A 16,720-nucleotide genomic window follows, 5' to 3' on the forward strand; every position below is an offset into this window, starting at 1 on the left:
TATATGTGCTACAACATGGATGAACTTAGAAAACATCATACTAAATAAAGGAAGCCAATCACAAAAGGCCACCTACTGTGTAAGTCCATTTATATGAAATGTCCAGAGTAGGCAAATTCATAGGGACATAAAATAGATTAGCGCTTGGGAAGGGAAATGGGAGAGTGACTGCTTGTGGGTCTGGAGTTTCTTCTTGGGGAAACCTCCTGGAATCAGATACTGATGGTAGTTATACAACCTTATGAATGTACTCAAAACCATTAAATTGTCCACTTTAAAAGGGTAAGCTCTTTGGCATATGAATTATATCATAATTTTAAAAAAGCCTCAAGTGACGTTTCCTCAGAGTAGCCTGCTGTCACTTCCTTGACTGATCAACTGTCATTTCACACAATCATAGCACCTGTGATCTTGTCTTCATTTTATATTGTCTGTTTTAATTAACAAATAACCCTGGACTGTCAACAATATGAAGTCAAAAAATTATAACAACAACAACAACAACAACAACAACAACAACAATCACCACTAGCTAAGTCATTTTGAACCAAGCACTTGACCTCTCATCTCTGTTTTAGCACCTGTCAAACAAGCTTGTCCTTAATGCCCACAGTCTTCCTCATGAACTTGGGAATTTGGAATTTATCTTCATAAAAATGGGCTGCTGATAATCACAGTGAACATACTGTGACTCTGTCTGTGGTGATGGTGCCAGAAACTTTTAAGGAAGGGACTGATGTAGCAGAGACAAACGAGGATGAAGAAAGGGACAGTGGACTCCCCTGCCATCTACACTCCATACACAGCCCTTCCCCCAATGTCATAATTTAAATGTGGTAAGAAAATATAGGGATACATCATTTATTTACCTTGATCTTTTGTCTCTGCTGCTGCTGTGGTGCCATCTTGTTCCAATGCTTGTGACATTTCTGCCAAAAAAAAAAAAAAAAAACAGAGGAAATAAGGATAAACTTCCATACACTTAGGTAAATTATCTAAATTGGAGATGGCACGGACCCATAGAATAGCTAAGATAAGCTCTGCCAGGTTCATTTTCTGACCTGTTTGGCACATGGCAACCATGGGCTCAGCTGGAGGGATAGAGAGTACATAAAATGAGCACTAGGTTCAAAACCAGAAGGTATGGTTTCTGGTCTCATTTCTGCTCTTTATTCTTGGAGATCTCCTAGCAGGTCATTAAAATGATGGGTCAAAGCTAGTGGTTAAGAACTAAGGTTCTGGAGTCAGACACATGGTTTGAATGTAGATTCTGTCACTTACCACTTGTGAGGTGTTAGTTAACATACTGGACCCACATCCTTCTGTTTGTTCATCTATGAAACCATAGTTCCTGTGTTGTAATGTTGCTCTGAAGAATGCATGAGGAGATTTGGTAAAACATCACATAGCCTCTATGATGTTATAGCTCACACTTATTGAGAATACCCATCATATGTACTTATTAGGAGATAGTTTCCTAGTGCCACTATGTACATATTTGTCTTAGATGATGTTAGGGATAACCTTGCCATATTTAAGGAACAGTCTCAGCCATTGACAGAGATAGAAAACGGTGGAGGCAGATATATAGAAAAACACTCTACTGGATAATAGTAGAAACATATTCTTCTAAAGTTCACCTGTCAGTCCATAAGACATGTTCCCAATTTAAAAGGGTGGAAATTAAACATCATATGCTCTCTTAGCACAACAGAGTAAAATTAGAAGTCAATAGCAAAAGGAAATTTGGAAATTCAGAAATATGTGGAAATTAAACAAGGTGACCATAAATCATCAAAGGGTCAAAGAAGAAATCATGAAGCAAATTAGACAATTATCTTTGAGATGAGTGGAAATGAAATGTGACATACCAAAACAGCACGCAACTAAAGTGGTGCTTAAAGTGAGAGTGGATATGTCTATACAAGGAGAGTTTGAGCCATTTAGCCTGTGGGTATCAGTTACATTATTGGACAACTGGAATGACAGTTACTGCCACATAGGTAGTCTGAGAATTTGGAGAATTATAAGATAAAGCACTTGGCACAGTGCTGAACCAATATGGTCTTGGTGAGTGGTGCTTTTCAGGTACAATAATAATTTAGAGGGATTTCCAGAAGTGGCTGACAATAAAACTCCAGCTTCTATCAATTTTGATTTGGTCCTACTGCCAAGATTAGTCTGTCATTGCCTCTATGTCATACTACCACTAAACTGTCACTTAGTAATCTAGTAAGACACAATTTTATCACTAGGAAGATGCACAACCAAGAAGACTTGCCTTGGTAAGCCTGGATTTCCATTAAACTTGGAGCAATTCATAACCCCTGGGATTCTGGAATTCTGACTCATATCAATTCCTCTGACTTGAACATTAACTTTATTTCCTATCCAGAGCCTGAACAATGCTGCACTAAAATGAAGTTGGTCCAAACTCTTCCTAGGTGTTAGGTTTCATGGTCAGTACTAATGACTGGAAGATTCACAAGATACAAGTTGTAGTATGGGTAATAGCGATGATTGCCTGCCATCTACACAAGCCTGTCTCTCTCCTTCTGGGTTCTGGCCTCACTGGTTAGATCCTATTTGTTGGCTCATCTCCCTTCTTCCGCACTGAAATATAAGCTTCATGAACATCCGTGGATGCATCACAAGCGCACAGAGCAGTGCCTGGCATGTTGTCAGCGTTCAGATGTTTGGGGAATTGTGTCACATCTGGTTTCATGCTATCTGGTTCTCTCTACAAAAGTCTTCAAAACAGATTATGAGGGGCTTGTCCTAGTAGGATCATAAAGTTTCCCAAACTGAAGATGGGAACCCAAGGGATTGTCATAAAGACTTAAGACCACAGAACTCTCTTGGACTTAGACTAAAAGAGACAATGATTACAGACCTTCAGAACCTATCCAGTCAACTAATGACAGGATGTTAGACTCGTAAGAACACTAGACAATCAGCAGTCATGGTTTCAGTCCATTTCTCCACCACCCTCACACTGACCTGTAACTTCTTTAATGCTTGTTCCATGGTCAATCTTCATTGGTGTAGAATCTTCTGGTATTTTGACCAGAAAACATTCTGCAACACAGAGTAGGTGAGAGAATGGCCTTGATACAGTCATAGCAATTATTCAGACCAGGGACAAGAGCACCCCCTGCCCAAATTACTGAGGGGAATCCAGACAAGCCCCAGGATATCATGGTTTGTCCTATGAGTAGCCTGTAATGGAGACGATGGAGTCAGATCTTCAAGGGATACTATCAGGGAGACATAACAGAGATGTACAGTAAAGAGTGCTCTGATCTTGAACTTGGAAATGTACATTTCAGTCTTTTTTGCTGCATGGCCTTGAATAAGTCATGTAATGAGGCAGCATGTTACGGTTATTAAGAATTTATATTCAAGAGTCATTGAACTGCGAATGAGTTAACTACTCACTAGATGCCTGTGAATTACCCAAATAGAGGTGTCTTCAACTCATGAGGTCTCCCATTGGTCTTCCCTGATCTCTGTGCTACAAAACACCTCTTTCAGCATTTCCTGGGATGAGGCCATTGAGACCTATTAACCCAGTTTCTTATGGCAGAAATTTGTATATTATCCTTGATACCATGTTCTCTTTTTGCATGTAAACCTCAAAAACTGCTGTGTCTGCTTGTGAAACATCTTCCATTTTTATTTCTACTTATTTCTGTACTGCCATGGTCACTCCAGTCAAAGCCACCTCCATCTCTCCCATGGGGTACTAGTGAGGCCTCCCAACTGGTCTCTCCACATCTATTCATGACTCTTTCTGGCCCATTCAACCCTTCTGGAGCAATGCTGAACTGCAAATTTGATTATTTCCCCCCACTTCTTTAAAACTGCAATTGCTTATGCTTTGCTATTAAAATTGTATTCAAGATGCTGTGTTCATCTCTCTATTGTCACCTCCTGCCACAGTCCCTCCAATTCTCTGTGGTCTATCTGGGCTCTTGGTTAAAGGCTTCAAATTGCTGAATCTCTTGTTCAGAATGTGCTTCTATACCATGTTGAATTAGTTTGTCTAACTCCTTTTCTTCATTTTTCTCTCAGCCTGAACCTTACTTCTTCTAGAAACTGACTCTAGTCTTTGCTTCCCTCTAGTCTGAAGTGGGGACCTCTCATATTTTTCTACACCATCCATTAAAAAAATGCCCTCTTCCTTACTGCACTGAAAGCTATAAATAACTCTGGCATGTGACACATGATGATTTATAGATATGCTAGATGAACGTTAAATAATGAGCGTCATATTTGTTGCATGTTAGCTCATGAATTTGTAAAGTTGTGCAACTTGGTAGAACTTCTATTTTAGCTTCTGCCATGGGGAACTTATTTCATTGGGTGGGTTTGAGATGCAATGGCAGGGCAGCACATGACAACACAGTGCCTAACCTGGAGTAGGACCAACTCAGTTAACACTAGCTATTAATTTTACAATCCTCATTTCCTGTAAATGCCAACATGTCTTCCACACAGGGCTTCTTTGAAGCCCAGAAGGGACAGCTTCTCTTAAAGTCCTCTGTAGCCACACATGCTAAGTCGCATGCAGGCACGGACCATCTGTGGTCTTTAGGGCCAGTTTGTTCACACGTGGGACTCTTATAAGTTTACTATTCATGGTTGAAGAAAATAATTCCTTCAGTAAAGGAGAACTATTATTTTTTCCCTACTATTTTTCTCCCAAACACCCTAAGATAATCCACCCTTTGATCTAAGTACATCACTATCATATGGCACCAACATCCTGTGTAAAGTCAGTCCCTACAAGAGTTCCTTGAACCTTAGTCCCTCAGCCTGGGGCAAAAGTCAGGGAGACTCCCACTGTATGGCTACCACTGCATTTTCAAAAACTGGATTCAGCTTTGTTAACCATTTTCTATACATTACATTATTGAACCTTCACAACAGCACATGTGAACTTCACAGGTACTGTTGCAAGATGTAGAATACAAGAGCCAGAGTAGAAGGGGTCTTGCCCAAAGTCACACACATAGCCAGTGGCAGCTGCAGACTCAAGCTTAGTAGTTACAGCTCTAAATCCTGCCAATGAACATCAACCAAATTCTGTCCAGGTAGAGGGTCTTGCGCCTTCTTCTTCTTTATTATTCCACAGGCTAGATACTGTGCTAATTTCCAGCTGGGGATAATGATCCATGAGTCGCTTTTCAGGGTTTAGACTCATGCTATAGGGGCAGACCCAACAAGAAAACAATGGTGTCCCCCTCCCCATTTCCATAGTAACTTGAGGTCCCCCAGTTTCTCTCCTACCCTTGGATCTGCCCCATGTCTTACTCACTTTCCATTTCGTCCCTTGCCTTCTGAGAGAGCATAGGCAGGTTCATCTGTTCAAAGATGGCAGTGGATATCTTCCAGACAAGGGGAATTCTACAATGCTCATGCAAGAGGTAGACCAAGTGTTCCACATTGGCCTTATCCACTTCAACCCATGGAAAAGAGCACATGGCTAGCTCTGAGGCATTTTCCTTTAGTAAGTCCTTGAACACCTGAAACTCTCCTTCACCCAGCTGCTTGAAACACCAGCACAGTCCATAGCTAGAAAATGAGGGTAAGTTGGCCTCTTCCATCTTAATGCAAGGCTGGGGGCCCCGGTGTGGATGGATGAGTAGATTTTGGGGTAGTAGGGAACAAATGGGACCTGTGGGAAGAACGATGAAAGGGAATTACATTTTAATGATCATGTTCATCCAACCAACCTCAATCAACCTAAGAGATGGAGCAGCATTTCTCTAGGCTTTTTGTGAAACATACCAAGAGAAGCCCAATCCATATGTAATAATTCTTCATAGACTAAACATTTCTCGACACTATATCTGTATATCTTGTCATTAGACTATAAGCTGTGGGCTCTTTTCCTGCCCGTGTCCCTAGTTCCTGGAACAGATTCAGAATTCTTGTGAGTACACTTGGGTGACATGCCATGATACTAGTTCAGAGGTAGCACTTCATGGACAATGGTCCTGGACTGACCAACTTCCTGGAGAAACAAATAGCTTTCTTTGCCTTGTGGTCTTCCATTTTCTCTTCCCACCCAGATAGTGTTTTGTTTCAATGGTTTGCTAATGATGGTATTATGGCAGACAGCAGCTAGATCTGTGTGTTCATGGTGCCAAGTCTGAAGGTTCAGAGTCCACTGAGGTGGAATCTAAGAAAATCTAACTCATAGATAGAGAAGATTGGTGGCTTCCAGGGGCTGTGGGGAAAAGGAGGAGATATTGGTCAAAGGGTATAAAGTTTAATTATAAGATAGCTATATCCACACATCATGGTGATGACAGTTAACATCACCATGTTGTATATTTAAATTTTGCTGAGAGTAGATATAAAATGTTCTCACCACACACACAAAAAATGGGTAACTATGTGAGGTGATGGATGATGGTGGTGATCACATTACAATATATACATGTATCAAAATTTCACATTGTATACATGCAAATTTATGAAAATATATTATGTATGCCAATATAAATAAATATGTGTAAACATATGCAAATATTGTTTTTTTAATATATAAATTTATTTGTCAATCTTAGCTCAATAAAGCTGGGGAAAAATATCCCACATAGATAATTTGATTTTAAGGAGGGTGTATACTTCTGTGATCACATGGGCTCCCAAATCAGAATGACAGCTCCAAGCTCAACTCCTGCTACCATAACTTTTATCATACATCTTCTAGGGCAAGTAACCAAACCTCCCTGAAACTGGGACACTTGCTCTTCTGGAAGGTGGGAATCAGACCTTATTTTGGAGAGCTTTTGTGAATTTTCAGTGAAGTAACACAAACTCAAATCCTGAGTGACATCTGCTCTAATAATTACATGGCAGGAATGAGACTTCCTAAGCAAAATAGTATGACATATAAGCAATTACTCAGAGTCACGTTTAGATTTAGATTTGTTTGTTTGATTTGTGGGTGTGTGGGTGAAGCTAAGATATTCTTATATTTTGGTAACTCTGGAATGTCTGAAAGTCAGGACATGAGGCATTTGAGGCCAATCTAATCCAGTCTTTGGAATTCCTAATTAATTTTGTCAAAAGAGAAAAAGATTTCTATGAACTTATCAACCCTCTGGGAAAAAGAATTGTCTTTTTATGTTACCCTGTTTGCTATTCACATGATTAAAACATTTATAAGTCAATAATAATCACTTCCCCTCTCCCAATGTGAAACAGAAGCCACAATATGTCCGTAAACAGAATAAATGCCATGTTTTTTACTAAAAGCAGTTTTGTTTCTTGGTGTTGTTTCATATGTACGAATGACCTCAAGTCTAAAGCATTGGTAGCACCTCTTTGCACTGTAGCCATTTACCAATATTTTGTTGCATGAAAGTGGAGATTTGTATTGAGAAACAGACTATGTATACTTCTCCATAAAAAAAGCTGAATAAATGGACAGGTGGAAGTAGTGAGAATTAGGAGTCAGAAGAAAAGTAGCTGGGAAAAAACACATACACACAAAAACAAACAAAACCTCTAAAACACACACAGTAGGACAGTTTCTATTTAAGACAGAGTCACGGTCATACACATGCATAGTACAAGAGAAACACTTTGCAAACTCCAACTAGATAGCCTTCAAAAATTAAAATTTTCTACTAATAAGCAAATATGCTCAGTGGTAAAACACTGATATTTTAAAAACACAGCAGAGATCAGCAAACTTTCTGAAAAAAGCCAGCTTTTTAGCCTCTGTGGGTCAGTCTGTTGGAACTACTTAAGTTGGCTCCAGTGTGAACATGGCCATTGACAATATGTAAACAAAAGGAGAAGCATGTTCCAATAAAATGTTTGCCAAAAAAGCCAACAGGCTGACTTCAAAAAAGAACCGATGAGGATGTCAGCCATCAGCATTTCTACTCAGTTTTGTATTCTCTCCACAATTATTTAATGTATTCTATAGCAAAGTAATTGGGTGAAGAAATGAGAAGTATAAAAAGTGGCAGAGAGAGGTAAAATATCAACATTTGTAGGTGGGTCTGTATTACCTAATAGAGCCAAGGAAATCACTTTAAAAACTATTATAAATCACAAGTCATCATTAGATTGGGTTGGTAACAAATCTGACACCCTAAGTAAAATAAAATCCTGCCCTAATTCTAATAACCAGTCAGAAAACATAAGAGATCAGATTAACTGCAGCAACTACAGAGTCAAAAATGTGTATAATTTAGGAAAGTGAAGTGTCCATTTTGAAAGCTTTAAAATGTCCCTGATAGATAAAAACCTTGATGGGGAAAGACGGAGTGTATATTTTCAAAATATCAATTATCCTTAAAGTAATCACGATATCATCCCAGAAGTCCTGCTGATATTTTTATTAGGGCTAGAAGCTCATTAACGTTCTTATAAAAAGCCAAAATCGACCATAAAATTCTGGAGGGAAAAGTTTATTTACTCTGTTGATGTTTAAGCTAAACCATAACCTCCATGAGAGAAGATTTCCTAGGGTCTAAGATAGAAGATACATTACATTTAAAAACATTTGTTTGTGTATAATTCCTACTTCACATATAATAATTTGCAGTTGGAATAGAATGTCTTAATCCATAGAAATGAGACAAATAAGACAACAATTCATTCAACTCAAGAAGTGAACTGGTATACATAAATTTGAAACACAGGACAAAGATTACATTATGGATGAAACTCTTCCAGCTGATAAAAATGATCAATAGTTCAACTTACTAAACTGAGCAAAGGACTGGAACAGATAAAAAAAGAAAACTGGATATGGCTCTTAAACGTGCTTGAACTCAACATAGTCATGAATGATAGTGATGATCAATAAGAATTACAAGGATGTGCCAAGTTTGATATAGCAAGCTTGGCCAGGTCCATAGTGTTTGATTATCTCCTGCTTTGTTATGGGCTAGGAAAAAGATGTTCCTATGTTTTGGGTGGCATTGTCAACAGGTGCCATCTCTATAGTGGGTAATTTGGCCAGGTCTATGCATTTTATATATAAATGTTATTAGACATAATCTTGTTTGCCACAGCAAGACTGAAGGCCATTTGGGTGTTGATTAATTAACAGGTGTGTTAATTCAAGTACTGCATCCTTAAAAATGCCCAAAAATCAGCACAGAATGGTGCCCCAGCCTGTAAGATATTAACATCCCCACCTCATATACACACACAATTTTGGGGGGGAGGGTGAGCAGGAAATGCATGAGTGGGGGAAGGTGAACTAAGGTGCAAAGAAAGAACACATTTCACTTTATACCTTCTCATGTTTGCTTTTTGAAAATACTGAAAAGTATTTCCCATGAAAACACCCTTTTAGTAGAAATTAATGGAAATGCATTTTACTAAAAAATTTGAGATATTACCATTACTCTTTTAGAAAGACTAGAGAGAGCGATATCATCGACAATGGAGATGACGTTTTTGTGCTGTTGTTTAAAACTGAACCCTCGCAAGAAAATAAGCTTTTCTGCACATTCTCATATACTATTGAAGAAAAATATTAACCCTATTGGTGGTTAAAAGGAAAAAAATCTTATTTCTAAGACATTAAAAAGGTTACATCCTCACCACAGAGCAATGAAAACTTTCTAGGTTAAAAGTAAACTAAGATTTCCTTGTTTTTCACCTCTAACATAAAACAACCCAGATACATGGAGATTGAAAACAAAACACAAGAAACACCCCACCACCAAATCTCTCTATTATTTAGTTAAGTGATTAAATTAATAAGGAAAGTTTATTTAAAAGAATGAATTTCAGATGGCTACACCTAAATCCTTTTATATATAAGTGATTTGAATGAAATATTTGAATTCAACACACTGCACCAAAATTCGCTAGAGCGATTAGAGGAAAATGAAGAGAAACTTAGCTATAAAAAGCTACAAAATCCTGAGTGGTAGTAAAAAAAAAAAAGTATGGTGCAGGGAGGGTTATTTTTAGGATGAGATGATGGAGAAAGTTTATACGCTCTGTACTAACTAAAAGTAGAAGCAGCAAAGAAAAACATACACAAGTGCTTGTACTTTTCTAAATCCCTTCTCAGGTGATTGTCAGCATGTCGTTTATACTTTCTGTAAATAATCTCGATGTATAAAGATTATTGTCCTCACATTACAGAGTTGAGAGCTGAGGTTCTGAAATGTTGAACAGCTTGCTCTGTTTGAGGAAAAAGCATTTTAATGCACAAATGATGATAATGTGTCACCTTGTCCAATATACCCCAAAGCGGGAACTGATAAATTAAGCCCAAAAGACAGATGAGTGGATGGGATTTGAGCCCAGGTGAGAACATTGATTTGGGATAGGCAAACAGACACTTCCTCCTGTAAAACTGGGAGGGACTGGGGAGATATTATTCCAATGCCGGCAGGACTGTAGGTGGGAGAGATGTGACTTAAGACTGGTAGTTAAGGTTACTTCCTGAGATAAAGGCTTGTCACAACTCTCACTTTGTCTTCATCCTTTCTCTACACTCTCTGCCACTCCTGTGACACCACAGGTGTCTTTAATGATCCCATAGAAGCAGTTAAGATGATAAGGACTGCTTTTGGAGGTTGATTGGCCCATTGCCACCCCAAAGCCCCTCATGTCAATGATTGTAAGCCATAGTTAAGTAATATGTTAGCACAACTAACATAGTCACAACCCGGACTCCCATAAGACATGGACCAGACATCAGCTGATCTTGACCGAGAGTTACAGCATCCCAGATCTGTCCTCTGTTTTAAACGTGGAGACTGGAAGGGGTGAGGCACAAACCTAAATACCACAAACAAACATGTATTATTTGGGAAATGGGACACAGAATCCTTTTGAGAGTATCTTCGATCACTGGGCTTTGACTGGTCTCAGAGGAGAGGGTGGGGACACTGACTAAGGCTCAGAGATTAAGTTCTAGTCAGTTACAGAGAAAGGAAGAGGGGAGAAAGGTGCTGGGAACAAGGTGGGAGAATACACTCACCGACTTGACTCCTCACCACCAGGGTCAGATCCCAATTGGCCACCATGTGCTGACAGTCTTTGGAGAATCCTGGGAAATGACGTTGTCTCTGACCATTGGCTGCCATAGACCTCGAATGGCCAGGACCAGTCGATGTGGACCAGCTGCTTTCTGCACCGGAATGCACTGCCCTTTCCCACCTGTCCTTATTCCACAGGTGAAAGTTTTGCATTCCTCTTGGCATACCTGGGCCCAGGACTTGTGCTCGAGCACAGCCTTCACCTGGTTTTCCTGGCCCAGTAAATGTGCGTGCGTGTGTGTGTCTTTCACCAGGCATTTATTGACTACTCTCTAATGATGCTGCTTGTTCAATTGACTTTCTCCATAAAATTCTTCTCTGGATTGCCTGTGAACTCATAGTAAGCATTTCTGTTTGTTATCAAATACATGTTCTCCAATGCTCTAAAGTGTCCATCTTGGGTAACAGAAATTCCAGCTACCTTGTGGCTTGACTCCCCACATTAATGGTCTTCTCCTAGGGTATTTCTTTCCTACCCCTACCCCCAGCTTTACTGAGACATAACTGGTAGCACTGTGTAGGTTTAAGGTGTAGGATGTTTTGATTCGATATAGGTACCTTGTGAAGTGGTCACCATAGTAACGCTATCTCCTGCTCAGTCCTTCTCAAACTTCAAGGCAGGTTAGGCTCACCTGGGGGAATTTTTAAAGTCCTCAATGCCTGAGTCCCACCCCGTTCTAACTAAATCAGGATGTCTGGGGCTGGGAGCCGACTACCATATGTACTTCTGAATATTCGCGGGTAATACAATGTGCCAGAAAGATAGGGGACCGTCATTCTCAATGTGTTTTACCTTATTGCTTTATGAAAGGGGGTGTCTCCTAGGCCCTTCGGGGGACACGTCAGTGGGGGTTTCTCTGGCTTTGCACTGCCCACCTCTGGGCCTGTTGATGAGGCGTTAGGGCAGCCCTTCCTTCTTCACATGTGGCATCTTAGTGGTGCCTTATGATCAGCCCCAGCTGTTAAATTCTGGGCTCTGAGAACACGTTGAAGCTAACTTGTAACCAAGCTTGACTTCCACTGGGCCTTTTGACTACCACTTAATAATGAGGTGGCTGTTGAGGCCCTCAACTGCCCTTTTTGCAACAACAACAACAAAAACCTTTATAAAGTTAAGAAAGCATTGTGGGTGAGACTAGATTGTTACTTTGTGTAGAAACGGAGACTCTTTCAAAGGGCGGGGGAACCATAACAGCTTTCTAGATCATTGACTTCCAAATGCTGTCCTAACGCCCTCAATCATATACTGGGTAGGTGGGCCCCGAAAGATAAATTCCCTATCTGAGGTGCCAGAGGGGAGGCCACCTGTGGACTCATTCCTCCAGCTTCTCAAAGTCCTGTGGACAAAGACCAGGAGACAAAGAACACAGGGCCCCACTCTTACAGCATGTAATCTGGAGTTGGTTTGCTTTAATTTACATTTTAATTTAATTTAATTACATTTAATGGTTTGAACTCATTTTTATTTAGAGTCATGCTTTTTTTTTTTTTTTTTTCAAGAGGTCCTTAGACATGAGGTGAGTTCTCTTCCCCAGCATTTGCTCCAGTTGAGGTTGGAGGAACACCTAGCTCTGCTCCCGAGTTTGCCGCGGGCATCCGCCAGAATGAGAGGGCCCAGCTTCCCCCGCCTGGCGGTGCAGGGGCGTCTCTTTCTGTGGGTAGCTTCCAGGTACCGCTCTCCTCTTAGGTTCGCTCCTGCGTTGGATGATAGGTCCGTGGACAAGAGTTCTCTCTTCTAGCCTCCCGACCCCGTTTTAAAGGAGGCTGCTGCTTATTAATTTTCAAAATTCAACCAGCGCGACGTCACACCAATGCCAGATGTTCTGAGCCCTCTGGAAACCCTTACTGTCACACGCAGTGTTCATGGTCGCATGAGAGGGACAGATTCAGAAACAAACTGTATCATAAATAAAGTGCTAGTGTTTAGGAAGGGGTGGTGTGGGGGTGAAAGAAAGGAACAGAAAGGAGGCAGCCTGGGGTCCCATCCGCGAACAAACGGCAGGGACATTGTAAGTGCGGCACATGTGTGATAGAGGGTCCCTGGGCATCCCTCCCTTGTACCTTTACCCTATTTTGCTTTCGTTTTGGTTACCTCCCTATCCTGCTCCGAGAATTTGGACCAGCCAGAAAGTGGCAAGTCGGAAATTACGGCCGGCTGTAAGTCAAGGCGACACAGCTTGTTCTTCCTTGATAAAAAGCCTGACCCTGTTTCTGTCAGGAAGGCACCTGGTACCCTCTCTGCACATCAGCCAAAAAAAGCCTTTAACCTCTGTCAGAATCGCCTAAAACATTTTATTTTGACAATAGAAAGAGGAATGTCGTTCCAAGATAATTCATTCTATTTGTGAATAAGACCGACATGTATGAAGGTTTGTTATTACCATTATCATTATTTTGTGAGATTTTTTTTAAAATGAAGAGAATAAACCATAAAAGTCTGGGTTCTTCCTGGGAGGGCAGGGAAGCTGTAGATACCTCGTAGATAAAACTAGACTTCCATAGAATAAAATCTAGGGGGTTTAATTAAAACATTTTTTTGTTTGTTTTTCAATTCCAGTCAACATCCCATATTATATGAGTCTCAGGTGTACAGCATAGTGCATAGATGTTTCTATAACCTACGAAATGATCCTAAATCTAGGGGGTTTTAGATGAAGAAGTTAGGAATGGGGTCCAAGTAACTGCTCATCAGTGAAAGTAGTTTTTTAAAAAGTTAGTCTTACAGACAAAGGCTTTGTAAACTCTCATCTGGAAATCTATTTTCTACTTGGAAATATATTTCACTCTAAGAGATAAATAGATATTTAAAACCCAAGACTAAATTTCTGGAGTAAAAGAATTGTGACCAGCAGTGAATACTCAATTATCAACAAAAACGGAATCTATTATCGGACTAATCCTAGAAATTAAAGATATAACATAAAACAATGACTTAGATGATCTATATTTAAAACCCAGATCATATAGAGAACAGAAAAAAGTAGGTAGAAAAGAGGCTAAAATGGTTTCATTCTTTGATTACCAGAGAAGAGGCATTTACTAATCTTTTCTAAATACTTAAGGTAAACATTAAACCACTAGAACGATTCCTATCGATAGAATGATTCCTATCAAATCACTGGCTAATATGCCTGTTAGCATGAAGTGGAATTTTCACTCAAAAGGCTAACCTTATAATCAGCTCTTTGTTCTGCTTCTGTTAGGTATGCTTGCCACAGAGACCGAAGGGCAGGGTGACCTTGAAATTAACTAAAGACTCATCCTCCCTTTTGCTTATTCTGTCTAAATAATACATGTAACAGTTTGCAACCCATAGCAATTCCAGCACTTTGTATCTCTTTATAACTGTCTGTAACTCATAGCAACCCCCACACTCTGTAACTGCCTGAGGACAAATTAACCAATTGCCTATGCCAACTGGCCAAAATGTAACTAACTACACAGCTAAGCTCTATAAAAGCAAAGTTGCATCTGAGCTCTGGGCCTAGATCTTCAGAGTGCTAGCTCATCTGGGACCGCTGGGTAATAAACCTGAATTCTCCAACTTTCTGAGTGGTGCTTGGTTTCTCCCAGGTCTGCTTTTGCAACATTTCTGCAACAAGCATAGAGACCTTATAGGAGAAAGGGGAAAAAAAAGAAGTTACATATTAAAAAGATTCCTTAAGCACAACAATCTATTTCAGAAAACCAGCTATCTCATTTATCAGCCTAAAACCAACAAATAAATCCTTTTTTATCTTTTATTGAATGGAAGAATACTCAAACATGCCAATGGGGGAGAGTTTGTCAAACAGACTGGCAGCCTCTCTCAGAGCACCCAGGGGGCCAGCATCCCACTTCTGTGTATTTAATCAAAGGAAATAAAATCAGAATCTCCTAGATATATCAGTACCACCCCCTTCCCCCCAATGTTTATTGTAGCATTATTCACAGCAGGTGTGGAAACAGCCCAAGTGTCCCTCAACAGATGAATGGATAAAGAAGATGGGGTATTTACACACAAGGGAATATTTGCTATCTACAACAACACAGATGGCCCTTCAGGCCATCATGCTAAGAGAGATAAGCCAGACCCAGAAAGACAAATTCTTCGAGAATTCACATTTCTAACCCTGTCCCAGCCAAGGACTTCACTTTGAGAACTGATGTTCTAAAGCTCCCCAGTCCACAACTGAATGGAGAGGGGAAAACCCAGAAATACAACAAGACTTTTCCAAAGTCTATAGAGTTTTTACAGACCGCTGTCCTGATGTGAAAGAAGGAACCAAGGTGACTCACTCTGGTATCTGTAGCTCAGAGTCAGAGCAGATCAAGCCCTCGCAGAGCAGGATGACCCCTTTGTCCTTCAGGCTGTTACAACCAAGATCCACACTTGTCAGGGTTTTGTTTTGATTGAGAACAGAGGCCACATCCTGGCAGCAGTTGGAGGTTATGGCACAAACTCAGCCTGCAAAGAAACATGCATAAGGGAGAAATCAACCCAGACACCCAGACACTCTTAGATTAGATGTCTTTCCTGTCTTTTTTTTTTATATAATAGCTTTATCAAGATTTAACTAACATGCCATACAATACACCCACTAAAAGTGCACACTCATTGGTTTTTAGTAAGCTTACAGTTGCATGTTTACTAGAATTTTAGGATATTTTCATTGTCCCAAAAGGAAACCCTGTACCACTTAGCAGTCGTTCCCAATTTCTTCCCCCACCTTACACCAGCTTAAGCAACCCCTAGTCTGCTTTCTGGATATTTAAACAAGGGGAATAAAATCAGAATCTCCAAGAGATAGCTGCACCCCATGTGCATTACAACATGACGGTTTGCCTGTTCTGGATACTTAATATAAATGGAATTACACGCAATGTGACCTTTTCTGTCTAGCTTTTTTCATTAGCCATAATATTTTCAAGATTCATCTGCATTGTAGCATGTATTAGTACTCTGTTCCTTTTCATGAGTGAATAATATCCCACTGTGTGGACAGACCACACTCTTTGTCCATTTACCAGATGATGGGGACTTGGGTTGTGTCCATGTTTTGGCTGTTATGAATAGTGCCACTATGAACACCTGTGTGCATGTTTTTGTACAGATGTATGTTTTTACTTCTCTTGTGCATGTGCCTAGGAGTGGAATTGCTAGCTCATAGGTGCATCTATCTTTATTTTTTTGAGGAGCTACTAGACCATTTTTCTAAGCAAGCTATACTATTTACTGCTTCTTTTGGGGGAGCTAAAAGTATCAATGGATTCAGGAGGTATTTTGTGCCACAGCTGAGTTTCTGGTTTTGAGCCAGCAAATTTCTTTATGGTTTAAGACAGTTTGAGTTTATTTTCTGTTAGTTATAATAATAGAATAATTATATCATTAATAATAAGAGAACCCTGACATCAAAGGAAAATCATTTAAAAGAATTCTGAATAGAGTGAAATGAACACCAATAGGCTATCATTTAGTATGTATTCTGATCCCTGCCTTTGAGTTAGCTACATGACCCGCTTCCTAAAGCAGTAAGCCAGGTTGCATTATGTTATTCTGATCTCAAAGGCATAATGTTCACTGCCACTGTTAGGGGTAACAGGGATGCATTAGATCAGAAGCTCCCAAAAGTTATCAGTTCATATCATTCTTAGCATCTCACATCATCCTGTTCCTCATAAAATTTTGAGAGGCACTCACA

At 40.0% G+C, this 16,720-nt stretch overlaps 1 protein-coding gene across 1 annotated transcript in view; it reads right to left on the reverse strand.

Moving 5' to 3' along the window:
- Positions 1-11,087, reverse strand: part of NLRP5 (NLR family pyrin domain containing 5) — a 28,936-nt gene extending 17,849 nt beyond the window's left edge. The window contains exons 1-4 of the mRNA XM_036232676.1: positions 10,982-11,087; positions 5,321-5,680; positions 3,001-3,078; positions 870-929 (exon numbers count right to left, since the gene is read on the reverse strand). Coding sequence (XP_036088569.1) covers positions 870-929; positions 3,001-3,078; positions 5,321-5,680; positions 10,982-11,087 — 604 coding nt within the window. The remainder of the gene's footprint in view (positions 1-869; positions 930-3,000; positions 3,079-5,320; positions 5,681-10,981) is intronic.
- Positions 11,088-16,720: the final 5,633 nt, after the last annotated feature.

Source organism: Rousettus aegyptiacus, unplaced genomic scaffold (assembly GCF_014176215.1).
Source record: "Rousettus aegyptiacus isolate mRouAeg1 unplaced genomic scaffold, mRouAeg1.p scaffold_m13_p_14, whole genome shotgun sequence".
NCBI lineage: Eukaryota > Metazoa > Chordata > Mammalia > Chiroptera > Pteropodidae > Rousettus > Rousettus aegyptiacus.